Genomic DNA, 26,218 nt, shown 5'->3' on the forward strand with positions numbered 1-26,218 from the left:
TAGATTTGTTTTTTTGTCCTCATCAATCTACACACAATACCCAATAACGACAAAGCAAACACAGGTTTTTATACATTTTTGCAAATGTATTAAATAAACTGAAATATCATATTTAAGTAAGTATTCAGACCCTTTAGTCAGTACTTTAAGCACCTTTGGCAGCGATTACAGCCTATTATTCTTTGGTATGATGCTACAAGCGTGGCACACCTGTATTTGGGGAGTTTCTCCCATTCTTCTCTGCAGATCCTCAAGCCCTGTCAGGTTGGATGGCAGCATCGCTGCACAGCTATTTTCAGGTCTCTACAGAAATGTTAGATTGGGTTCAAGTCCGGGAACTGGCTGGGCCAAACAAGGACATTCAGAGACTTGTCCTGAAGCCACTGCTGTGTTGTCTTGGCTGTGTGCTTAGGGTCATTATCCTGTTGGAAGGTGAACCTTGGCTACAGTCTGAGGTCCTGAGCGCTCTGGAGCAGGTTTTCATCAAGGATCTCTCTGTACTTTACTCTGTTCATCTTTCCCTCGATCCTGACTAGCCTCCCAGTCCCTGCCGCTGAAAAACAGGTGTGACACTTGGCATTCTTGTTTCTCGTGGCCTGAGAGTCCTTTAGGTGCCTTTTAACAAACTCCAAGTGGGCTGTCATGTGCCTTTTACTAAGGAGTGGCTTCCGTCTGGCCACTCTACCATAAATGCCTGATTGGGGGAGTGCTGCAGAGATGGTTGTCCTTCCTCCACAGAGGAACTCTAAAGCTCTGTCAGAGTGACCATCAGGTTCTTGGTCACCTCCCTGACCAGGGCACTTATCCCCTGATTGCTCAGTTTGGCCGGGCAGCCAGCTCTTGGAAGAGTCTTGGTGGTTCCAAACTTCTTCCATTTAAGAATGATGGACGTGACCGTGTTCTTGGGGACCTTCAATGTTGCAGAAATGTTTTGGTACCCTTCCCCAGATCTGTGCCTCGGCACAATCCTGTCTCAGAGCTCTACGGACAAATCCTTCAACGTTTTGGCTTGGTTTTTGCTCTGACATGCAGTCAACTGTGCGACCTTATATAGACAGGTGTGTACCTTTCCAAATCATGTCCAATCAATTGAATTTACCACAGGTGGACTCCCAAGTTGTAGAAACATCAAAGATTATCAATGGAAACAGGATGCTCCTGAGCTCAATTTTGATTATCATAGCAAAGGGTCTGAATACTTAAGTAAATAAGGTGTTTAAAAAAAAAAAAAAATGTATAACCTGTTTTCGCTTTATCATGGGGTATTGTGTGTAGATCGATTAGGGATATATATTTTTTTAATTCATTTTAGAATAAGGCTGTAATGTAACAATGTGGAAAAAGGGAAGGGATCTGAATACCTTCCGAATGCACTGTATGTCAGTCAACGATCCCTGCGTGTTCAACCCCACTGTTAATTTCTAATATTGTTTCAAGAGTTCCTTTGATGTTATCCCTATTACTCAATTCAAAAATCAAAAATATTACCCTCTTTATATCCCGGCATTAAATTGATCATCTTGGATACATGAGACGTCACATCCAGTGGCGGTTCTAGACCATTTCAACTGGGGCAGCCAAGCTGGGGCCAGTTGTACTGTTAGAGGGGCCAGTTACATTAGACATTGTTTTCTTCACTGCATTGCAGGCATTAGCAGGCAAAAGACCATGTTCATAGTCATCATCGTTGCCACTGTCTAATAACGGATGTAAAAAAAGAACGATAGCAAAAATTTATGTAAAAATTATTTCATATTCCACATTTAGGGGGGCCACAAGGGGGTCCAAACTTGTCACGCCCCCCCCAGAACCGCTAGTGGTCACGTCTCACCTTTTTCCATGGATTTCACATTTAAGAGCAGCTTCAATACTCAAGATGTAGATTTCCCCTTTTGGCATAGCCGTAATACTGTATGAGCGCAACCTCAGTCTCGGCATGCTGCTGGAGTTTTAATTGGTCGGTTTTAGAGCCTTTTGAAGTTTCCCCTAGAGATAGTCAATAATTCGGCTTGGTAGTTCTATTTAAGACCACTAAGTGGCAGTGTTGTCAAATGCAGAATTTCTGGATATGAACCATATGATGGGCCTACTAATGATCACAAGCTACAAGATTATTGGGCTTGTTTCCTGGACAGAGATTTAGGCCTAGACTAAAAACAAAGCTCAATGAAGAATCCCTATTTAAATAGGTTTTTAGACTAGACTAAGACTTGGCTTAATCTCTGTCCCGGAAACCAGCCCTGTAAGTAAGGTATAGCTTCTATCACATAAATCTGGTCGGGAGATCAAATGAGCCAATGCCTTTTTATTTTTCTTTAAAAAAACAAAACATGTTGAAACTGTTAAAATGTGACCACTTGGGAAGCAAAGTGCTAATACCAAGATGACAGTGATTCAAAATACGACAATGAATAAAAAATGCATCAAGTAATACTAAAAATAGAGCATGAAATCAATAAAATGTTACAGAAATGCATGAAATAAACAACATAGGCAAAAAGACCACAGTTACCAGATAGAGAAGAGAAAAGTCCATCCAATCAGGCTTGGGGTCAATTCAGGAAGTACACTGAAATTCCAACTCCAACTTCTCTTCTATGCTTTCCAATGAGGAAAATGTTGATTTGCAATTGGAATTTGGTTAACTTTCTGAATTGACTGGAATTGACCCCAACCCTGATCGCAATAAAATGAACACTGCCAAGTGCTGGGGTAAATATATATCTGCTTCATTTGTCAGTTTAGAACAATAAAATATAGGCCTCTGAGCAACCACTTGCCTTTGTCCTAACGTTGCCTGCAAAAATACCAAGAAAAGTGACATATCCTGACAGTTTCTTAAAAAGTACACATACTGAGCTTTATTTTACATCTGAGCAAGACTCGAGTCAAGGTCACTATTTGTTACAAATAGTATCAAAAGAAGCCTTAATTTTCATTTTTCTGCCAGACGCTTTAACAAGAAAACAAATGGCTTTCCTGTGTTCAAAGCTTATTTTCATATATACCAGTATATATATATATAAAAAAAAAAAGAAAAAAAAAAAAACATTCACTGAAAATATACACCGAGAAATTTAAACCAAGTTCAAAATACAAAAAAGCATTCAATTAATTCCAACTCAAAAGTAAAAGCTATAATCATAAAACGTTGATATTTTTTGCACCAACTGGTCGTTATTAAAAACAAAATGGAGGATAGGAGCCTTGAGAGGATGTTTCCTTGACAACATGTGATTGACATCCCTCCATCTTCCTTGTGATAGTGCAGTCAGTCTAAAGAGGTGTTGGGTCAGGCCGCTACCCAAACATGTGGTCTGAAATCCAGTGAGAGAGGGGAAAGGGGAGTGTTGAGGGTCGAACATAGTGGGCTGTACAAAGGAAAGGAACGGAGGTGGCAAATAACTTAGAAATAACTTAGAAACAGGTGTTGGGGTATGTGTGGGGAGGTGTTAATTGTGTTTGACAAAGTGAAATCGCTGAATTGTTTTCAGTGCAGTGCCTTGGATTGAGATAGAGCTGCTTGTAAGAAGAAAAAAAGGTGTAAGGGCCTAGGGAGTGAGGGGGCTGGGGAGTGAGGGGGCTGGGGAGTTTGCATGCGGTTGGTTGATGGTCTTTAGTAGTGATTGTCTTGTTCAGTTCAGTTTCTACAGCAGATAGGAGAGTCACTGCAGGAGAGGAGTATAAAGTCAAGTTCGGGGGGGTATTCCTCTGAGAACGGGAGTTGAGGCTTGGGGGTCGGGGATAAGGTGGAGGAGGGTTCATTGAATCTAGCAGGCCTCCATCTCTAACAGAGGGGCCATAGCTGCTGCCTTCGCTTTGCACGACGTGGAGAAAGCGTTCCGTTTTCCTCCTGAAGGACAGAGAGAGAAACATGGTCAGTTCAATGGGCAACAACAGAGGCCCTAAACGTGTCCATAGTGACTGCTGTTATAGGTCATTTGCGAGTGCTGGCTGTCTTTTTCATACTGGTCAGAAACAGGGAGATGCAATGAACATATAACCCGTTCAGTCTGAGGGAAAATCCCTCACTAACTAAAAAGGAGCTTAAACACATGAAACCACAACAACACATTGCTGTAAACGTCGTCTGAAACCAGACAGTCTCACACATCCCACATACAGTGAATGAGTGCTGCATCCTCACAATGCTACACACACACACACACACACACACACACACACACACTAACTCTACAGAGGACCTGGACGAGTGAAGGAGCACTACAGTTCTGCCGTCTTCAGAGAGCAGTAATAGCGTTTCCGACTGAACATTAGGTCGTAGGTTAGTGACAGGATGTGGGTTGGCATTAGCTTTGATCTCACTCTGACATCAGGTCACTGTGACCCAAGCTGGCTCCATCTGCTCTGCCCCCCTCTCTGACTGACACCCTGATGTCATCTACCTACTGCTACCGCTCTCTCTCTCTGAACGCAACCATCCATCTAGCTGGAATACAGCTTCTGGTTGACATTTATGCTGCCACTGCTGTGTGTGGGCTGTGAGGAGGTAGAGAGAGTCTTCTCACGCTGAGAAGGCACTTTACAGGGCCTTCTAAAAAGCCCCGCCGGCCACCATCCACCCGTCCATGCATGGGAAATTGTTTGTCAAACCACAAAAGTGGTTTTTGCTCAAAATACTGGTCTGTGGCGAGCGTAGCTAACAGAGTCAGCTTCAGTTATTGACGGACGGGCGGTGTTGGTTATTTTCCAGCATCAAATGGAATCAGTGATCAAAGGGAGAAGGGGAAGAGATACAGAGGTAGATGTCTGACCGGGTAGGGAGTGAAAGATGTGAGGAGAGAAAAGAGAGAGAAGGTGTATTAGTGGAAGGACCGCTCCCTTGTGGTGAGGTCAGAGAATAAGTGTGTTTTTGTGGGTTGAGAAGTCAGCTGAGCCCTGCAACTCCACCCTGGCACCACACACACACTCTCCCCTCCCTCCAGATTGCTTTACCACATGTGGATGAAAGGGAGTGGGACGGAGGCCGCCTTTCCCAGGGATGGCTGACCCTGAGCCGCCCGGGCGAAGGAGAGGAGGTACTGTAGTGAGGGCCGCAGAGAGAGACAGAGCCTCTGTCGCTGTTTATTTACCTCCACTGCCCCCTTTTTATCCCAGGATCTGAGAGCCCAGCCCTCAGACCCAGTGCCCCCTTCCCTTCCTGGGGAGCTTTTTCCTTCCCTCCCGGCCACAAGATGAAAAGCCCTGGCTTAGTCCTTCCTGTCTTGGGAAAAAGCCTGGGGGGTTGGGGGTGGAGGGGGCGATGGAGGGGTGTGGTGGTGGTGGGTCAGGAGGGGGCATCAGGCCAGGGCTTCACAGCAGACCCACCCGACACCAACACACAAACGCCGGGATTCAGGAGCAACTTGACCCCTTCCCTGCCCCCTATCCCTCTGCCCACCTCCCCTCCCCTCAGTTAGCACTCAGGAATGCCGGCTGGACTTCTTTGCAGGAAATGAAACGCTCCTCTGTTCCAGTGGAGGCCGGGTCCTGGCTCTGGCTCTCTCTCTCCTTGGCCCAGGGAGGGGATGGGAGGTGGGGGGAGCGACTGAGACCAACGGGGCCCAGGCTCTGGGTCTTTGAAGCGTGGGAGGTTAAGATAACTGGCACGGCCCCGCATCTCTCAATCGCCGCCTCCACCTTCCCGGGGCAAATCAAAGAGCCCGCAGCTGGGCCCGTCCCGCCTGCCTTCCACTACTCCTCCCTACTTCTCCCTCCCTCCCTCCCTCCCTCCCTCCCTCCCTCCCTCCCTCCCCCCCTCCTTCCCTGAGCTGCAGCGGCGCTCTGGGATTTCTTTTCGTTCCATGAAAAAGGAAAACACAGCCGACAAATTACTGAAAATAAGCCAAATGGAGCGAGGCGTCTCCAACACAGGCAGGAGTGTAGACTTTACCATGGCAGAGGGAGAGAGGGAGATTTGGAGGAGGAGGAGAGGAAAAAGAGAACGACAGAGTTCTGGGAGAGAGAGGAGAGGAGGAAATGCCAAATCAGCTGACTGTTTGTTGCCATGTCTGTCTCGACCACAAAGTCAGCAACCTAGACAGACAATGTTCTTATTTTATGAAATATGGATTCAGAGATCAGCTCCAAATCACTGAAACCTGGGAATTTGCACATCTAGACTGAAATTTACTCCAAGATGGCATTAAAAGCTGGAAATAAACCTGAAATTCTCATGATTTTCTCTGTCAAGTTTCAGAATCAGGTTTTAACACAGCATTGGCAGGATGGAAAGAAAAGGAAAATGGCGGCTATTCAAATCCAACCAGGGATTGAGACAACGCATTAAGTTCAGGAAACAAAGTCAGTCGACCAGAAAAAAACGGAGATGGCCAACCTTTGCACTGACTTGTCTTGGTGAGATAATCACCTTGCTGTGAAGAGTGTAAACTATGGTTTTGTTTGGCGACACCCTCTCGGCTCAGGCAGTCTCACTTTCTCTATTCGATTGTGACACTGACACAACCGGAAATCGTCAGCTTGAGAAGGAAGAGGTAAAACCAAAGAAGAAAAGGTGTGTTTTAAACAACTGGCTTCATCCTGTCAGCACTTTCTCTTGCCGGGAGACAGAACATTAAAAGGAAAACCTAGAATAGTTGTGTCTGTCATTTCTAACCGCCAACCAAAAGTCAGGGTGGTTGAGTGGGAGAAACGTTGTTCATGTCCGGGCTGGAACACCGACAGTGGTATTGTTGATAACGGTGGGATGTTTGGGGGGGTTCAGTTAAAACAGAACGAGGGAGAGGGGGATGAGAAGAAAAGAGAAAGGGAAGTGGATAAAGGAGGTTTCTGTCTATACGAGGCTAGAGGAAGGGAGAGGGGAGGGTTTTTGGTTGTGGGGAGAGGAACGGTAGGGGGTAAGGCTCCCGCCCACCGAGCCACCGAAAGCCCAAACCTCAGGCATGTGCTAGTGAGACTGGGGTAGAGCTGGGGGTCTGGGGGTAGGAGCCCTGTCTCCTTACCCCTCTACCCACATCTGATGCGCCGTCGCTGGGGGCCCGAGCTGCTGAAGTCTGGCCAAGCGCGGCGTAGTGTAGTGTGGTGTGCCCCCGCAGTACTGCACAGCTACAAAGCTGGAGCTGGGGGCTGGAGGCCAGGGCGGCACTATCAAAGGGCTCGTACAATGACTGCTCCCTCTGCTGCGGCGCACTTCAAAGGAGCTCCACCGCCACTCAGACTCACCATCGGATGGGAGGGAGGGAGAGGAGGGAAAAGAGGGGAGAACGGGGAGGAAAGACGGGACAGAGAGAGAAAGAGAGTAGGAGGAAAGAGAGGGAGAGAAACCCCCCCCTACAATAGGAGCCACATTTTGTTCAGCAGAAGTAGAAACTCAGCACATCTCAAAACAGAGTTTCGTGTTTAGAAATAATTAAATAGAGAGAAAGAAAAAAGAAAAAAACATCTTCCTGCGACCCCTCTCCCCTTCCTGTCGCTCCCCTTCCCGTCGCTCCCCTTCCTGTCGCTCCCCTCTGTTACCTGCGGGCCTTTTATGATCCAGAGATAACGACTCAGAAGGGGGGACGTTTTACAAGGCAGCACACCCCCACCACCCCCTCAATCTGCAGAGTCTCAAGGAGCCACCGGGGAGAGACAGAGAAGGTGGGAGGGAAGGAGAAGGAGAGGAAGTAGAGAAGACATGACAAAACCCAGCAGGGAGGGAGAGGCTCTACCCTCATACGGTCGCTCCCTGCAGCTGGCCAGACATCGCCACAATAGGCCAGTGACTCAACCAAAACAAACCCACAGACCCAGTCTAAACAGAAAGCCCCACTTTAGGTGATTCACTGTGTCCCAAATGGTACCCATCCCAAATGGCACCCTATTCCCTTTATAGTGCACTACTTTTGGCCAGGACCCATAGGGCTCTGGTCAAAAGTAGTGCACTATAAAGGGAATAGGGTGCCATTGGGGATGCACAGCTCAGTCGCACACGTAAACTAGAGGCCCCCAAGAGCCCCTAAGAAGTATCAAAGAGAGACCTTTTCTCTGAAGGAGGAGAGGCAAGAGATTAAGTCCAGGGTTTGACTAAAACCTACGCGGTAGACTCGGGCGGGCACACCTACATAGTTTAGACATTCCACTACAGCTGCTACACCCCTGGAAGGCCACAAGTGCTGAGGTTGTCTTTTTCTCCTTCACAGAGCTCTGCTTTGTGTGTGTGTGTGTGTGTGTGTGTGTGTGTGTGTGTGTGTGTGTGTGTGTGTGTGTGTGTGTGTGTGTGTGTGTGTGTGTGTGTGTGTGTGTGTGTGTGTGTGTGTGTGTGTGCGATTGAGAGAGAGTGAGCGAGCGCGAGAGGGGACATTTCCGTTTCAACTTCCTAACCCACAGTAACATTAGCCGGTGGCTGTCGCCCTGATTTATGCCAAGGCCGCTCTTTTTTTCCCCTTCTTTGTGAAGTGTAGTTTTAAAGAGGAGGCAGGAGATGCCTCTACTCTGCTGAGCTGAGACGCTCAGAGCAAGACCCTGAGTGTTTCACAGACCCCCGAAACCATTCCAATTATCCCAGGTCACTAATAACGCTGTGGTGGTGGGGTGTGTGTGTGTGTGTGTCCTCCACTTGTGGCCTTAAGGCAACCAGCCCCAAATCAAACCAGCTCTGGAACTGAAGGTAAGACTCTGAACCCGGAGAGTACGACTGGCTGTTTGAGAGAGAGGGGGAGAAAGGGAGGAGAGAGAGGGATGAGGGGCAGAGAGAGAGTGGAACGACAGTTGGGAGAAGGAGAACTCTTGAGCACAAGAGGGATTTTATTTTTTGCCCTCCCTCTCCCTCCCTCCCCCTTGCCCCCACCCCCCGCTCATCAAATCCTGACAGCTGACTTCTGCCTCCACACATCACAGGAAAACACACGGGGGCTAGAGAGAGAGAGAGAGAGAGAGAGAGAGAGAGAGAGAGAGAGAGAGAGAGAGAGAGAGAGAGAGAGAGAGAGAGAGGCCACTACAGTCAACGCTCCGTACAGCACTAGTTCACCAGCTACTGACACAAACACACCATCTTTGGCCTCCACTTTTAGTTAGGGCAGTTGAAAAAAAAGACATTCAAACAGCCAAGATGAATCCCCCACCCAAAAAAAAAACACTAAAATGCAAAACGTAGAGCTACATATTTACTGACTCGCACGAAAAAACTGGGGAAATTCAAGTTTGCTCTCACAGAGCTATCCGGTTACCGGGTGGAAACAAAAGAGCACGTTCATAAGAGTTGGACTGAGATGACTCCGTCAGTTACAACGCTGGGGAGTTTTTATCAACGTTTGTGACTCATGGCCCACGCTGTTCATCAGATTAAAAAGGCCACCTTTGTTATTAGTCGTCTCCCTCCCTTTGTGACACATGCGCAGTGGCTGAAAAGTAGATAGCCTTAAGGACGTGTGTTTCCCAACCAGATACACATCTCCCTGTGAATCAGACAGGCTGAGTCAGACAATGAACAGGGAGAGAGAGAGAGAATGAGTCAAGAGCGACAGAGTGAAAAGTTATGAGTGTCAGAACGAAAGTGTCAGAGAGAGAGAAAGTGTCAGAGAGAGAGAAAGTGTCAGAGAGAGAGGAACAGAGAGAGAGAAAGTGTCAGAGAGAGAGGAACAGAGAGAGAGAGAAAGTGTCAGAGAGAGAGGAACAGAGAGAGAGAAAGTCTCAGAGAGAGAGGCACAGAGAGAGAGAGAAAGTCTCAGAGAGAGAGGAACAGAGAGAGAGAGAAAGTCTCAGAGAGAGAGGCACAGAGAGAGAGAGAAAGTCTCAGAGAGAGAGGAACAGAGAGAGAGAGAAAGTGTCAGAGAGAGAGCGAGAGGGAGGGAGGAAATACACATTTCACAATGTCAAAATAATAGCTGGATTCCCAGAGAGCTATTTAACTGCAGGTTCAGAGAACCATCTGTTTGCTGGGTCTGGTGTCTGACCCACTGGGGATAACAAACAATCGACTCCAAGAAATGAAACACTGTTGAACTGCTGCACTCATTGGTGTGGCCTTTCCAGCCAGACATTTAAATCTGTACAGAAGAAGAGAAAACAAGGAAGTTGTATTGATCCTTACCCTACTCTCCTTTAAAAGGGTTTTCTGATGAATCATGCCCTGCAAATTAATGTGCAAACAATATCAACAAAAATAAACACGAACATCCGGGGTGTCCTTTCAGAGTGAATAGATAGACGCACTCCATTACAAAACCATTGCAATCGAGGCGAGGGCGGATATAAAAAGAAATAGACAAATAAGTTCATTTAAAGATGTTCGCTGCCTGAAGTCTGCCGTGCCAAACGCTAACCTCAATCCAGGCTCTTTGGGATCTACATAAATTGAGGAGTTGTGGCAGTCCTCTCTGGTATTATGCATATGAGTTTAAGGTTGTCACAATGAATCAGCCGTGGTGTCCATCCTGCCTCGGATAGACCCAGCTAATTATTGGATCACGGATAAAGTCTCAGGCAGAGGCGAAGTGCGGCTGGTGAATAAGAGAAAAACGGTCCAATTTAGGTACAGAGCGGGAGCCACCGGTCAAGAATCAATCAAGCGGAAAACCTTTGTCTGGTTCAGGGTTTGATTTCATTGTAAGATTTGCCTCAGAGAGAGAGAGAGAGAGAGAGAGAGAGAAAGAAATAGAGAGGGAGAAAGAGATAGAGAGAGAGATAAGAGAGTGAGAGAGAAAGAGAGAGAAAGAGAGAGAGAGAGAGAGAGAGAGAGGATGCCATAAAAATGCAGACAGCAGGATGCTATAAGATTAACCTCAGACAGAGAGAGAGAGAGAGAGAGAGAGAGAGAGAGAGAGAGAGAGAGAGATCTAATGGTAGAAAGGTAGGCATTAATTTATTTCACCCAGTTTAAAGCCTGGTGACACTTTGGTCCAAAAGCTCTACATGTTTGTGTCTGTTACTGGCGCTGGTCACAACTTACCCAATGGCAAACTGATGCTTTTCACAAAGAACAACCCCAACCAAATAAACCCCACAACATTTGACTGATTACGTTGTGCTTTATGTGTTATAGTGCTCGTACAGCACAGCAGGACCCTTCACACTTCACACCAAACCGCCAACAAATCTCTATCAAATGATGTGATTTGACAGTATTCTAGTGGAGCGTGGTGTTACATAGCTTTCCTGAGCCCAGATGTAGTCTGGAAGGTCTAGTCTCCATTCAGTGTCGGGTAGAACAGAAAACATGCAACTAGAGGTCGAACGATTAATCGGAATAGCCGATTAAGTGGGGCTGATTTCAAGTTTTCATAACAGTAGGTAATCGGTATTTTTGGCCGATTATTATTATTTTTTTTATTTTTTTTATTTTTACTACACCTTTATTTAACTAGGCAAGTCAGATTAAGAACACATTCTTATTTTCAATGACGGCCTAGGAATGGGGGTTAACTGCCTTGTTCAGGGGGGATTCGGGGATTTGTTTTTGCAACCTTCCGGTTACTAGTTCAACGCTCTAACCACCTGCCTTACATTGCACTCCACGAGGAGCCTGCATGGCAGGCTGACTACCTGTTATGCGAGGGCAGCAAGAAGCCAAGGTAAGTTGCTAGCTAGCATTAAACTTATCTTATAAAAAACTATCAATCTTAACATAATCACTAGTTAACTACACATGGTTGATGATATTACTAGTTTATCTAATGTGTCTTGCGTTGCATATAATTGATGCGGTGCCTGTTAATTTATCATCGAATCACAGCCTACTTCGCCAAACGGGTGTTGACTTAACAAGCGCATTTGCGAAAAAAGCACTGTCGTTGCACCAATGTACCTAACCATAAACATCAATGCCTTTCTTTAAAATCAATAAACAAGTATATATTTTTAAACCTGCATATTTAGTTAATATTGCCTACTAACATGAAATTGTGTCACATCTCTAGCGTTCATTTCACGCAGAGTCAGGGTATATGCAACAGTTTGGGCTGCCTGGCTCGTTGCGAACTAATTTGCCAGAATTGTACATAATTATGACATAACATTGAAGGTTGTGCAATGTAACAGGAATATTTAGACTTAGGGATGCCACCCGTTAGATAAAATACGGACCGGTTCGGTATTTCACTGACAGGAAAAACTTTTTGTTTTCGAGATGATAGTTTCCGGATTCGACCATATTAATGACCTAAGGCTCGTATTTCTGTGTGTTTATTATGTTATAATTAAGTCTATGATTTGATAGAGCAGTCTGACTGAGCGGTGGTAGGCACCAGCAGGCTCGTAAGCATTCATTCAAAACAGCACTTTGTGCGTTTTGCCAGCAGCCCTTCGCAATGCATTGTGCTGTTTATGACTTCAAGCCTGTCAACTCCCAAGATTACGCTGGTGTAACCGATGTGAAATGGCTAGCTAGTTAGCGGGTGCGCGCTAATAGCGTTTCAAACGTCACTCGCTCTGAGACTTGGAGTAGTTGTTTCCCTTGCTCTGCATGGGTAACGCTGCTTCGAGGGTGGCTGTTGTTGATGTGTTCCTGGTTTGAGCCCAGGTAGGAGCGAGGAGAGGGACGGAAGCTATACTGTTACACTGGCAATACTAAAGTGCCTATAAGAACATCCAATAGTCAAAGGTATATGAAATACAAATCGTATAGAGAGAAATAGTCCTATAATTCCTATAATAACTACAACCTAAAACTTCTTACCTGGGAATATTGAAGACTCATGTTAAAAGGAACCACCAGCTTTCATATGTTCTCATGTTCTGAGCAAGGAACTTAAACATTAGCTTTCTTACATGGCACAAAATGCCCTTTTACTTTCTTCTCCAACACTTTGTTTTTGCATTATTAAAACAAATTGAATATGTTTCATTATTTATTTGAGGCTAAATTGATTTTATTGATGTATTATATTAAGTTAAAATAAGTGTTCATTCAGTATTGTTGTAATTGTCATTATTACAAAATATTTTTTAAATCGGCCGATTAATCGGTATCGGCTTTTTTGGCCCCCAATAATCGGTCTGGGTCTAGGCTGCATGCCTCCCAAATGGCACCCTATTCCATGTAGTGCACTAGGCCCATAGGGGTATGGTAGTGCACTATGTAGGGAATAGGGTTCCATTTGGGACGGAATCTCCCAATCCTCCAGGAATATCTGCTGCTATGAAGAGGCCAGACCAGAAAAAGGTCTGTTTTGTAACATCTTTCGATAATGCAGAGTACTTTGTCCATTTTCGTGTTGGAGTTACATCTAATAAGGGCATCAGTTTGGACTTAAGACAGGACTCATCAACAACAGTTTCTCAGCCATGCACTGCAACGTTCACACAGAGGATTCAGATGGTCATCTCACTAGCCAGAAAAAAGGCTGTCAATGGAGTGGCAAGGTCAATATACACCCAGAACACAATCACACACACACACTATCTCACACACACACACTATCACACACTCACACACTATCACACTCACACACACTATCACACTCACACACACTATCACACTCACACACACTCACACACTATCACACACTCACACACACACACACACACACACACACACACACACACACACACACACACACACACACACACACACACACACACACACACACACACACACACACACACACACACACACACACACACGCCACTCCTTGAGACTTAACACCATTGACACCACAGGAGGTTGGTGGCACCTTAATTGGGGAGGAGGGCTCATGGTAATGGCTGGAGCAGAATAAACAGAATGGTATCAATTACATCAAACACATGGTTTGACGCCATTCCATTCGCTCCGTTCCGGCCATTATTATGAGCCCTCCTCCCCTCAGCAGCCCCCACTGATTGACACAATGACCATGGTGAGTTTAGGGTGGACCCTGTAGGATTAGTCTGTAAACAGTCTACAAGGCTTTGACACATACTACCAGACCAGACGGGCATGACTGGAGAGGGGGGGGGGGGGTCTTACCATTTATGCTCAGATGTACGCCGTTTTCATTCTCTGGCCTGTACCTGCAGAAAATGGCATCTTTTAACATGTTTGTCTTTACATAAGGCATGTCCAGGTGAGGAAAAGAAAGCCAATTGGGCTAATTGAACATCTCACCACAAACTAAAGCAGAAATTCAATCAATCTAATGTTTTTATAAAGCCCTTTTTACATCAGCAGTTGTCACCAAGTGCTGTATAGAAACCCAGCCTAAAACCCCAAACAGCAAGCAATGCAGATGTAGAAGCAACTTGATAATAGGTATGGAAATGGTAATATAGCACGCGGTCTACATTATAGCTGGACCAACAGCGATAGTGATTAGATTTCTAAATATAGATTTTCCCCCAATAGGTTCCTACACAACGGTACAGCGTTTACATAGAGCTTTAAGCTAAGAGCACAGTGGCAGAGACATACAGCAGGTTAACCAATAGAGTGCAAAGCCCAGAGAGCAGTTAAGAAGCCAACCAGCATTTACAGACTAATCCCAAAGTAGGTGGAGGGGGGGGTGGATGTATGTATGGATGGATGGAGAAAGGAGAGAGGGAGGGAGTACAGAGGAGAGGTGCAGGTTGAGTGACACTGGTACCTGCATGGTGGTTCTGAAAGCCCACTCTAGTGAGGGCGGAGGGGTCGAATGGAGTTCTATGGGGGTCTGGAGAGGGAGGAGGAGGGGAGGGGTGGTTATGGGTGGATGGGGCTAAAACGTTTCATGCATAATCCAGGTGAAACTACCCACATGGTCAAAGTGGGGCCTCTTGATTGGTTACTTCTAGGGAAATGCAGCTATAGCTTCCCCAATACTGTATGACAAGCATGGCACAACACCTGGCTATGATTATTTCAGCATTACAGGGGCCTGTTTCACAGTGACAAGACCTTTTATTGCTTGAGGTGCATGTAAGTGTTAAAATGACTAGTGTGAGAGACGAACACAAAAGAGACTGCATGGAGAGTTTGTAAAGGACAAACTGAACACTCATCACCTCATAGAACAACAATCGAGTGGAAAAGGGGAGAGTGGAAAAGACAGGGAGAGAAAGAGAGGGAGAGAAAGAGAGGAAAGGAGAGGGAGAGAATTAGAGGGAGAGAAAGAGAGGAAAGGAGAGGGAGAGAATTAGAGGGAGAGAAAGAGGGGAAAGGAGAGGGAGAGAATTAGAGGGAGGAAAAGAGAGGGAGAGAAAGAGAGGAAAAGAGAGGGAGAGAAAGAGAGGGAGAGAAAGAGAGGAAGAGAGAGGGAGGAAAAGAGGGAGAGAAAGAGAGGGAGAGAAAGAGGAAAAGAGAGGGAGAGAAAGAGAGGAAAAGAGAGGGAGAGAAAGAGAGGGAGAGAGGAAAAGAAAGGGAGGAAAAGGGAGGAAGAAAAGAGAGAGAGAGGGAGAGACAGAGCGAGAGAAAGAGAGGGAGGAAAAGAGAGAGAAAGAGGGAGAGAAAGGGAGGGCAAGAGAGGGAGAGAGGGAGAGAAAGAGAGGGAGAGAAAGAGAGGAAGAGAGAGGGAGGAAAAGAGGGAGAGAAAGAGAGGGAGAGAAAGAGGAAAAGAGAGGGAGAGAAAGAGAGGAAAAGAGAGGGAGAGAAAGAGAGGGAGAGAGGAAAAGAAAGGGAGGAAAAGGGAGGAAGAAAAGAGAGAGAGAGGGAGAGACAGAGCGAGAGAAAGAGAGGGAGGAAAAGAGAGAGAAAGAGGGAGAGAAAGGGAGGGCAAGAGAGGGAGAGAGAGGGAGAGAGAGGGGGAGGAAAAGAGAGAGAAAGAGGGAGTGAAAGGCAGGGAGAGAAAGGGTTGGCGCAAGAGGGAGGAAAAGAGAGAGGGAGAGAAAGAGAGGGAAGAAAATAGAGGGAGAGAAAGAGGGAGAGAAAGAGACAGAGAGAGAGGGGGAGAAAAAGATAGGGAGAGGGAGAAAGAGGAAGAGAGGGAAAGAGCAAAATTGGAAAAAAGAGAGAGAGAAAGAGGGAAAAAGAGAGGAAGAGATAGAGGGAGGAAAAGGGGGAGAGGTTGGTTACCTGCAGCCGGTTCCTGGATCTTCTCCCTCTTCCGCTTCTTCTTCTTTCCCTAGAAAATATCGAGGTGAACGCTTAAAGTGTGGCTCCAGCACTCACCCTCACTCCACCACGCTTAGTCCTGCTGCCGTTTGCCCCGTTCACTCATCCCCCGCCAGGCAGCCAACCAGCACTCCTCGCTCTCTGGGCCTGCAGCCAATCACCACGCTGGGATTGGTCAGAGGGGCTGACCATCTCTACTCCCTGCCTATGAGAGCTGGCTGTCTCCATCCTCTCCACACCTGACTTCAGTATAGTGTGCTCTCTGACAAACAGACATGTTTGGTAGGATCCATTCCAGAATGTTAGGTTTTGAACCCCACCCTTTGCCTTCCAAACGGAGCAAGTAGCAAACTTGGTTGTCCTCTCCTCACCTGTATCAGTGTGTGCTCTCTAACAACCTAGAATGAACAAAACGTCCATCACCATTCTTTTATAAAGACTTAAAGTGTAGCAGCAGCAGCGTATGTAGTCTTTTTCAGTCTCCTAATACCAAACATCGATATGTAATTAAAATGTGGCTATATATTACTTGGGAGAGCTGGTCCTCGACTGATTACCATGGAGAGCATCAGTCAACCCCCCCTTCAGCGAGCGCTGATCACTGAGCTCCACTGTGAGTAAGTGTGTGGATTTATAGCTTATACCCAAATCCCCTAGGGAGGGGGACTATAGGTGGAGATAGCAGCATAACAGTCATTCTAGTCAAATATGAGCAGCACTTTGGTTTCCTGCTGCAAAGTCTACTAATCCACTTATTTATGATGAGCTAATCTGGGTTCCTCTCACACCGCTGTGGCAGACAGAGAGAGGAGGGAGGGAGAGAGAGGGTGGGGCAGGTGATGTGTACAGTAGTCTATGACAGTGAGGATGTGTGTGTGTGTGTGTGGTACAGTACTATGAAGGGCTTAGTTTATGTCAGAGGGGTGCTTGGTGTTAAGTGTGTGCTCCTCTCTATGAGACTCATAAGCTGTGTTCAAATACCCATAAAAACATACAGTATACTACATACTTAATGAGTATATACTACATACTATATACTATTAGTTCATTTGAGTCAACTGTAAATGAACGGCATCCTTTCAGTTGAGCGTACTAGCGCTTCGCCTGTCTACCGGAAGTTGATGCTGTTGCTATGCAACCGCTTGTTAGCATAACAAATTACTAGCCAGACATCTTACGATTTCGGGTGTGTTCGTAAATTCAATCTGGAGTGCCAGAGAGTGCTCTGGGCGTTCGTAAACTCAGAGCGTTGTCAGATTGTTCGTTCGTTAATTCAGAGCGCTTCGCACTCGGAGTGTTCAGAGCGCACACTGGACGCTCTGGCCGAGGAGTAGGGTTGATATTCAACAGGTGTTGAGCGTCCGTAAATTCATCGTTTATTCTGCACTCTGGCACACTCAGACGAGAGTGCTCTGAAATCGGAATAGATAGCCAGCCCATTGAGAACACACAACGACTATACCACTTAGCAAAGCTAAGAATGCTGTGAATAATCAAGTCAATGTTGGGTAGTTAGTTAGTTAGCATATAGTTAATATACTGGCAAGTTCAACAATGTATTAGTAGCCAACTAACGTTAGGTAACTAGCTAACATACCGGTACATACTGCTGTAATGATATGCTATGCGGTTCGTAAGGTTAGCCTAGCTAACAAATTGTCAGCCAGCATAACGTGTAACATAACTTATTTGAAAAGTAATTACTTTATTACATTGCTCAACATTTTCCTACCATTGGTCATAATTAGTTAAAGCAATGCATTTGTATCCACTCTCGTCAGACTTCGGCATATTTTCCGCCATTTTCTTCAAATCTGAAAAGCCACGGCCATTTTCTGAAGAATTTCATTATGGGTTCTAAAAGCACAGAAACAGTGTCCACTGCTTGTATATTTCGTATTTTGGTGAATTTAGTACGACATCCGGGAACTTTTGGCATACTAACTCCATACTATGACCAATAAGCATACTACATACTCAATTTACGTCACAATAGTACGGTTAGTGCGGTTAGTATGAGTATTCGAACGCAGCTATAGGGTAGTAGAGGCCATCAGACACCATGAGGTCATCCTCTACTTCCTGGCTTATTGCTTTAGCCTATCAGATCAGTCCTTTCAGATCTGTCAACACCAATGGGGTAAGGGCTAGAGACTAAAGTCTGTACTGCATTGTATTGTCCTGCCCTATGCCGTCCTGTCCTCTACTCCCTGTCCGGCAGTGTTTCTCCCAGCGTGGTGTGGTGGCGGCGGGGCGGCGGAGGCAGAAGGTGAGAGGTGCTGAGCGGGGCTGTCCAGAGAGGAGGCAGATGAACACTACAAAGAGCCCCTGTGGTGGTGGAGTGAAAGTGAGTGCTGGAGCCACACTTTTTAACAACGGCAGGCGCTAGCATACAGTCACACACACACACACACACACACACACACACACACGGAACAGTCTCAAACACACATATATGGAACAGACAAACACACCTAGATGATCATGACATATTATTAACATAACAGGTGCCCTGACAGACACACACACATCTTGTTGCTGTGCCATCTGAAACCACACAGTAATCTAGTCGTCACTAAGTGTCTACGCCCCTGGGTAGGGGCATCAACTCTGTTTACATATCCAAGGCTTCCATGTTGATACAGAACATCAAAGACTGGCAGCACCATCACAGGCCACTATTCTCAGTGTCGCATAATACTGAGTCTGATACTAGAATCCTTTATGGTGGTAATAATAGCATGGAAGTAGAGTGCTATGAATTACACATTGGGCTGTAGCATAGCAGCTAAAAATGGACACCATTATCATGGAAAAGGCTAATGTTTATTAGAGTGTTGTAGGTAGCGTTGTCTTTAGGAATCCAACACAGAATACTAGCTACTGTTCTGAATTTCATAAACAACTTATAGCCTATATCAAAACTGAACAGGCCTGGGTTCAAAGAGCATTTTCAATCTTTTAAATACTTTAGCGGTGCTTGATCAACCTTGCCTGGCTAAATATGACCAATGGAATAGCCCCAAAAGTGCAAACCCTGCTCATCTAGCACTCCAGGCAGACTCAAACACTCAAAAGTAATTGAAAGATTTCAAATACTATTTGAACCCCGGCCAGAAAAATACAATCCCAGTTGACAAAATCACACACACAACACACCTCTCCGCTGCCAATCCGTTTCTATATGATACTTACATAATTATCTCTGGCAGACCAGCCGGGGTAGAGCTGCATGTGGAGCTGCCGTTCCTTGCGGGCTAATTCGTAATACTTAGCTTGCTCTTCTCTGGATAAAGCATGCCACTGATTCAGTACGAGAGAGAAAAAAGGAAAAACAGCACACAGTCAATTACTGGTCTGCACTTTCAAGTTCCCTCCAAAGATCCCTCCAAAGACATGGGTGCTAGTGTTTTGCTACAGAAAAAAATCCTTTATAAAAATGTACAAACGCTTGGTAAAAAAAAAATAGGGAATCATTTTTTGTTTTTAAAGGGGGCGAACATGATGAAGAGATTAGCATATGGGCAAGAGAGAGGAAGAAAGAGAGAAAAAAATACTTTGATTTCATATCAAAACACTGGTTCCAATTTAGCGGCGCTTTTGCTTCAAACTATGTCAGCGGGCAATTACCAAACACAGGCCGCAAACAGAGCTTTGCTGTGGCTGGCTGGCCCAACCACCAGGGCTTTCTGTTAAGGCTTTAAACACGTTCCATTGGTCTCTTTCTCATTCACTTTCTTTCTTCTACTCCCATTCTCAAAAGGAACACATTTTGTCATTTCCAAACCACACTATTATTATCTACGGTAAGTTTGAAGAAAAAGCCAATTTGGTTGAATGTCCGCTAGTCAGTCAGGTAGGAAGTGGATCTGTCTGATGAGGGGAAGTAACAGGCTAGGACAAGGACATGGTCATCGGGATTAGTCCCTTGAAGGACCTTGATGTAGAAGAGTTGAAGGAACATCTCAAACATAGAAAGCGGATCCAGAGAAAGGGCTTGGAACCTCTAACCAGTCCACCTATTATGACATCATTTGTATTTATTAGGGATCCTCATTAGCTGTTGCCAAGGCAGCAGCTACTCTTCCTGGGGTCCAAACGCATTAAGGCACTTACGTTACATACGAAACAAAAGAGAAAACAGTACATCATATAACATTATTACACTCTCTCCATGATTTGCATGGGGAGGCCCGTTCTATGGATTCTATTTCTATGATCTCGAAGCCCTCTAGCTGAACGAGAGATGCTGTCAGGTGGTTATGGTTAACACAAGAACACAAATGGTGTCTTATGGCCATTTCCCTAGCACACATCATCACATTGTCAAGGTTTCAGACCCTTGACTACAGAACAGGGGGCGGTTAACCGTTCTCCATCCCAGTCAGGGTGCTCTATCCTGGGTTCTCCCATACGTACCCTCCGTCCCAGGATCTGGTTGATGGCGGCGCTCTCCTTGAGCGTGCACTCTGCCACCACGTTGGCCCTCATCTCCTTCATGTACAGCATGAAGGCATTCAGCGGCTTCTTGATGTGGGGTCTCTTGGGCTCCTGCTCCTTCCTCTGGTCCTGGTGCTGAGGCTTCCTGGCAAAACAATTGGCGAGAAAAGAACAAGGGAGCGAGGTAAAGAAGAAGGAGGGAACGGCGGCGGTGCTAAAAGACGAAGAGGGGGACGGAGGAGGGAGGGTGGCGACGGAGAAACTGGGCGCCTCCGGAGTGTGAGAACAAACGGCAAGGGGTCTGTTTCGCCTCAGCCAATTGGGAGCGAGGGTGTGTGCGTGCGAGGCGTTGCCAGCACGCCAGGAGTCTTTAATCATGTACAGTCACACAGTCTTGGAGCTTTCAAGCGGAGAGAGAGATTACTTCACCAGTAATGGCAACTAAACCTTCCCCCCCAGCACACACACTGCCAATCACTTAGTAGCCCCAGCGCCACAGGACCTTGATCTGTGTGGTGTGTGTGTGTCTCTGTGTGTCTCTCTGTTTCTGTGTGTGTGTGTGTGTGTGTGTGTGTGTGTGTGTGTGTGTGTGTGTGTGTGTGTGTGTGTGTGTGTGTGTGTGTGTGTGTGTGTGTGTGTGTGTGTGTCTCTGTTTCTGTGTGTGTGTGTGTGTGTGTGTGTGTGTGTGTGTGTGTGTGTGTGTGTGTGTGTGTGTGTGTGTGTGTGTGTGTGTGTGTGTGTGTGTGTGTGTGTGTGTCTCTGTTGGTATGCATGTTGTGATGCCAGGGGCCAAATGAAGCGTGGTGGGGCCCTTATCAGCTCTGTGAGGCCCTTGTTGCTTATCTCCTCACATCAAGGTGATAGGAGAGCAGGGAGGCTGGACTGCTGCGTTGTTGGAACATGTGGTTGAGTGGCCAAATACCTGGAAGTATCCTGAACTCAATGTGCTGCTAATACCATGAGGATTAGAATAGCGAGGTGTGTTTTGGTAGGAATGTGTGTTTTCAGCGTAACAGTAGAGAGGGACATATGAGGGTTTGTTTGAGCCCCCCACACTCTACTCACGGCTGGCCCTGTGTGAAGTGGACCCAGACAGGGCCACTGTTTGGGGGACTCACATGTGCATCAGGTCGTTGTCGTGCTGGGGCTCGTGTTTGACCTGGGGGTTGACGATGGCCGGGTGGGGGATCCCTGTGGCGTGGGGGCCGGGGGGACCCGGGACCATGTGGTGGGAGAACCTGGAACAAGAACCCATGCATTAACTTTAGAACCTCGTCCTCTCTCTCTCCCCAACATACTCACACTAGGAGAAATAAGAGTTAAAATATATTCAAAGAAAACACAGGAGAGATGTTTGAGTAAAGTACAGTAGGGAAGAATCTGGGTGCAAAGCCTCTCCTGTCAATACCAGGACTGTCCTGGCATGTACCAACCAGAGAAGGGGGGAGAGAGAAATGAGAAGGAGAGAGAGATATGGTAATAAAGAATCCAGGGGAGAGAGAGAGAGAGAGAGCGAGGCCTCATATGAGAGCTACCGACATAGTGCAGCTCAGAGGCAGCCGCTGACACAGGGAGTCTTTTGAGCAGCTAAATAGACAGCTGAATATGCGTGAGCACGTATGGGGCAGTCTGCTGAACATGTGCTGGGCACAGGGAGAACCAGTGTGGTGAGGCCACGGCACTGATGAGACAGAGTCCAAGGCCTGGATTTCCCCTCTGCGTGTCTGTCTGTCTGTCTGTCTGTCTGTCTGTCTGTCTGTCTGTCTGTCTGTCTGTCTGTCTGTCTGTCTGTCTGTCTGTCTGTCTGTCTGTCTGTCTGTCTGTCTGTCTGTCTGATCCACATGTATAGTACTGTATATAGTTGGTCTCAATCTTCCCTTGTTGATTGGGTGGTTGTGTGTGTGTGTGTGTGCGTGTGTGTGTGTGTGTGTGTGTGTGTGTGTGTGTGTGTGTGTGTGTGTGTGTGTGTGTGTGTGTGTGTGTGTGTGTGTGTGGTGTGTGTGTGTGTGTGTGTGTGTGTGTGTGTGTGTGTGTGTGTGTGTGTGTGTGTGTGTGTGTGTGTGTGTGGTTGTGTGTGTGTGTGTGTGTGTGTGTGGTCATCCTAAACGTACCATCCTAGTGGGGGCGTGATCTGTCCCACTCCTCCAGGGGAGAGGGGGTAGAAGTTGGTCATGTCTGGCCCGGGGTGATGCCGCTGCATGCCTGTAGAGAGACAGGATGAGTGGTACTGTCCTGTATGAAAAGGAACAGAACATGCATTCAATGACCCGACCATGAAGATGACGCGTTGTCCCAACGTTGTTGAAACGTTGCTGTAATAGACACCATATTGTAACAGTGTTTGGAGCCTTGCTTGTTATTGATACTGTACATTATTGTTAGAACATTTAATGACCGTGAATGAGGGGTAACCACCCAATAATATTTGGGTGTGCGTGTACACTCCCATCTTTGAATGGTTTGATCCTGCATGTCACTGACATGACAAGGACATCTGTGCCAGGCAGCGTTGGAATTCAGTGTATGAACTGTACGTGTGTGTGGCTGTGTGCCAAGTGTGTATTATTATAATAGATACAGAAAGGTTCACATTAGCCCCCATGTAGCCCTCCAGTCCCTCCAGTCCCTCTAGTCCCCCCCATGTAGCCCTCCAGTCCCTCCAGTCCCTCTAGTCCCCCCCATGTAGCCCTCCAGTCCCTCCAGTCCCTCTAGTCCCCCCCATGTAGCCCTCCAGTCCCTCTAATCCCCCATGTAGCCCTCCAGTCCCTCCAGTCCCTCTAGTCCCCCCATGTAGCCCTCCAGTCCCTCCAGTCCCTCTAGTCCCCCCATGTAGCCCTCCAGTCCCTCTAATCCCCCATGTAGCCCTCCAGTCCCCCCCATGTAGCCCTCCAGTCCCTCCAGTCCCTCTAGTCCCCCCCATGTAGCCCTCCAGTCCCTCTAATCCCCCATGTAGCCCTCCAGTCCCTCCAGTCCCTCTAGTCCCCCCATGTAGCCCTCCAGTCCCTCCAGTCCCTCTAGTCCCCCCATGTAGCCCTCCAGTCCCTCTAATCCCCCATGTAGCCCTCCAGTCCCTCCAGTCCCTCTAGTCCCCCCATGTAGCCCTCCAGTCCCCCTAGTCCCCCCATGTAGCCCTCCAGTCCCCCTAGTCCCCCCATGTAGCCCTCCAGTCCCTCCAGTCCCCCCATGTAGCCCTCCAGTCCCCCCATGTAGCCCTCCAGTCCCCCCATGTAGCCCTCCAGTCCCCCCCATGTAGCCCTCCAGTCCCTCTAATCCCCCATGTAGCCCTCCAGTCCCTCCAGTCCCTCCAGTCAGAGTGTTCATTAAGGCCTGTCTCTCTCTGTGCTTCCTGTAATGCTTCTTACAGAGAGCATTCACTGGGGCCCTGCCCTGTCACTGGGTCCTCAACACAGCTAAGCTCTCCCTCTCTTCATCAACGCTAGGCCTCTTGGGCTTCAAGGTCAAGGGCTCTCAGCCTACCTCCGCTTGTTGTGGAGGCTGGCGAGAAGTTAAACTGGGATGGAAGGATGGAGAGAGGGAGGAGGGTAAAGGAAATTAAGGACCCTAGTAAATGGATCTGTCAGACTGGGAGCTATGGTCAAGGGAGTGCTGTGTAGGCCCGTGTAGAAGGCCCTGCAGTGACACACACACACATAGAAGAAGGCAAATGCCTCCAGATTAACACCATCTCCTAATCCCAGATGGATCCATGCTTCCCCCCCCCCCCCTCCTCTCCACTCCCCTCTTTCTTCTCAGGCTGCAGTCTGATGGGGTCTAACTCCTTCGGAGCGGCAGAGACAGGAGGCTTATCTCCAAAGCCACTGTAGCAACGCTGGATTCCAGCACCCCCAGCCCACTTATTCACCACCCCAGTCTCAGGGTGCTCTGTAGGGCACTAGGGAAGGAGGGAGAGGGAGCGAAAGGTGGGGGAGCGTGAGAGAGAGGAATGGGGGATGTAAGGAAGGGTAAGGAGCATGGGGCGGAGGGAAAGTGAGAAGGTAGTGAAGGATAGGAAAGTCAGGAGGGAAGGGAGAGATAGAGATGGAGTGAGGGGAGCTCAGTGTTAACACTGTCACTCAAGGCACTAAAAAGGTGCAGAATTACTCGCTCACGTTCACATCAACATCCTTCCCACCATTTTACCCTGCTAGCCTTGCTTCTGAACCATTTTCATAACCTTGTCCACATGTAGACATAACTTGTATTTCAAAATATGATCTCGTATTAAAATATATTTTAAGTGTTACATTTTTATCATTGTAAATTACAATGTGAAGTCTGAAGTCTGTTCAAAGGGCTCCGGAGTTTGACCTTTGAGCCGACGTTACCGCCCGGCACATATTAGAGCTTATTATGACCCATAATGAGAACATCCATGATTTCTTAAATAATTAACGAGAAGATCAAAGTCCTGATTCCGCTATGGAGTGCAGCGAGTCGATTGGCTGATGAAAATGAGAGCGAGAGAGCGAGTGAGCAAGAGAACAAGAAGGCAAAAGTGTGATAGAAAGAGTAAGAGAAAGAGCGAAAGAGAAAGCACGAGAGAGAGAGAGAGAGAGAGATGGATAGAGACTTACCCTCTCTGCTTCCTACATATCTTTATCTCTTCTACAGTACCTAGACCTGGAAATGCCATGGGACTTCATTTACAGCTAATTCATCTAGCAGATCTCTTCTACATGGACCAGTCCAGGCTATGGGAGTGTGTGGGTCGATTCAGACTCAGATCTCCTCCAGCGGTTTCTTCATATAACTCCATCCTGTGCTATGTTTATCATCAACTCTCATACTCATTCCCTGGGAACTACTCAGACCAAAATGTATGAGGACTGTAAATGAGGACCAAAATGTATTAAAAAAACAGAGCCCTATTGAAGGCATTACTGTAAAGAAATCCTGTAGCTACAAGGGAAGTGAATGACTTTCTGGGACAAATGCAGCCTTTCACTAAATCCACAATTCAGTCGTCCTGCTGTGTACAGGTACATAAGATCACTACAGTGTCTGGATAGATCTGGTGTATGGCGGCCATATTGGATTATTTACTCAACTGCTCCGTCATCACACATCGCATCCTGTCTGGTCTGCCTCCTGCTTTTAAGTGGGGGCCGGTGCGTGGCAGCCCGGAAGGAAGAGGGGAGGAGAGGAGAGGGGAGGGGAGGGGAGCGCATATGGAGGGCCGGGGCCAAACCAGTACAAGACTTATGAACCTCTGCCAAAGTCTCACCCTGACTGTGCCTGGGCTTTCCAACTGCCTTTATGCTCTAGCGCCTGTCAGGGGTTTTACTGTGACGTTTTTTACCCAGACAGACAGTCTGTCAGGAGTTTTACTGTGACGTTTTTTACCCAGACAGACAGTCTGTCAGGGGTTTTACTGTGACGTTTTTTACCCAGACAGACAGTCTGTCAGGAGTTTTACTGTGACGTTTTTTACCCAGACAGACAGTCTGTCAGGAGTTTTACTGTGACGTTTTTTACCCAGACAGACAGTCTGTCAGGAGTTTTACTGTGACGTTTTTTACCCAGACAGACAGTCTGTCAGGGGTTTTACTGTGACGTTTTTTACCCAGACAGACAGTCTGTCAGGAGTTTTACTGTGACGTTTTTTACCCAGACAGACAGTCTGTCAGGGGTTTAACTGTGACGTTTTTTACCCAGACAAACAGGGAAATAGTATTATATAGGGTGACGAAAGAGAGGGGTAAAAAAAGAGTAGAGAAAGATAGAGAAGAACGATAGAGAGGAAATAAAAGGGGTTTTCAGCAGTGCAGTGTGGTAAGGCCCTGACAGCCGTGCCTGTCTGAGGAGCTCTCTGCTTGATTCAGGTAGGTGGGGAGATGC

The 26,218-nt window shown here is 47.0% G+C and overlaps 1 protein-coding gene across 4 annotated transcripts in view; it reads right to left on the bottom strand.

Annotated features, from left to right (window-relative positions):
* Positions 1-2,290: 2,290 nt before the first annotated feature.
* The window catches only part of LOC106602294 (lymphoid enhancer-binding factor 1), a 60,777-nt gene continuing 36,849 nt past the window's right edge, over positions 2,291-26,218 (bottom strand). Inside the window, exons 5-12 of one of the 4 annotated variants that reach the window (XM_045716481.2) lie at positions 22,492-22,582; positions 21,499-21,618; positions 20,360-20,525; positions 19,136-19,243; positions 15,902-15,950; positions 14,499-14,564; positions 13,886-13,929; positions 2,291-3,853 (exon numbers count right to left, since the gene is read on the bottom strand). In XM_045716481.2, coding sequence (XP_045572437.1) covers positions 13,895-13,929; positions 14,499-14,564; positions 15,902-15,950; positions 19,136-19,243; positions 20,360-20,525; positions 21,499-21,618; positions 22,492-22,582 — 635 coding nt within the window. In that variant the 3' untranslated portion in view covers positions 2,291-3,853; positions 13,886-13,894. Of the gene's footprint in view, positions 3,854-13,885; positions 13,930-14,498; positions 14,565-15,901; positions 15,951-19,135; positions 19,244-20,359; positions 20,526-21,498; positions 21,619-22,491; positions 22,613-26,218 lie in introns of all 4 variants that reach the window. The other 3 variants (XM_045716476.2, XM_045716485.2, XM_045716482.2) reach the window with 3 other exon arrangements.

Source organism: Salmo salar, chromosome 04, assembly GCF_965601325.2.
Source record: "Salmo salar chromosome 04, fSalSal1, whole genome shotgun sequence".
Taxonomy (NCBI): domain Eukaryota; kingdom Metazoa; phylum Chordata; class Actinopteri; order Salmoniformes; family Salmonidae; genus Salmo; species Salmo salar.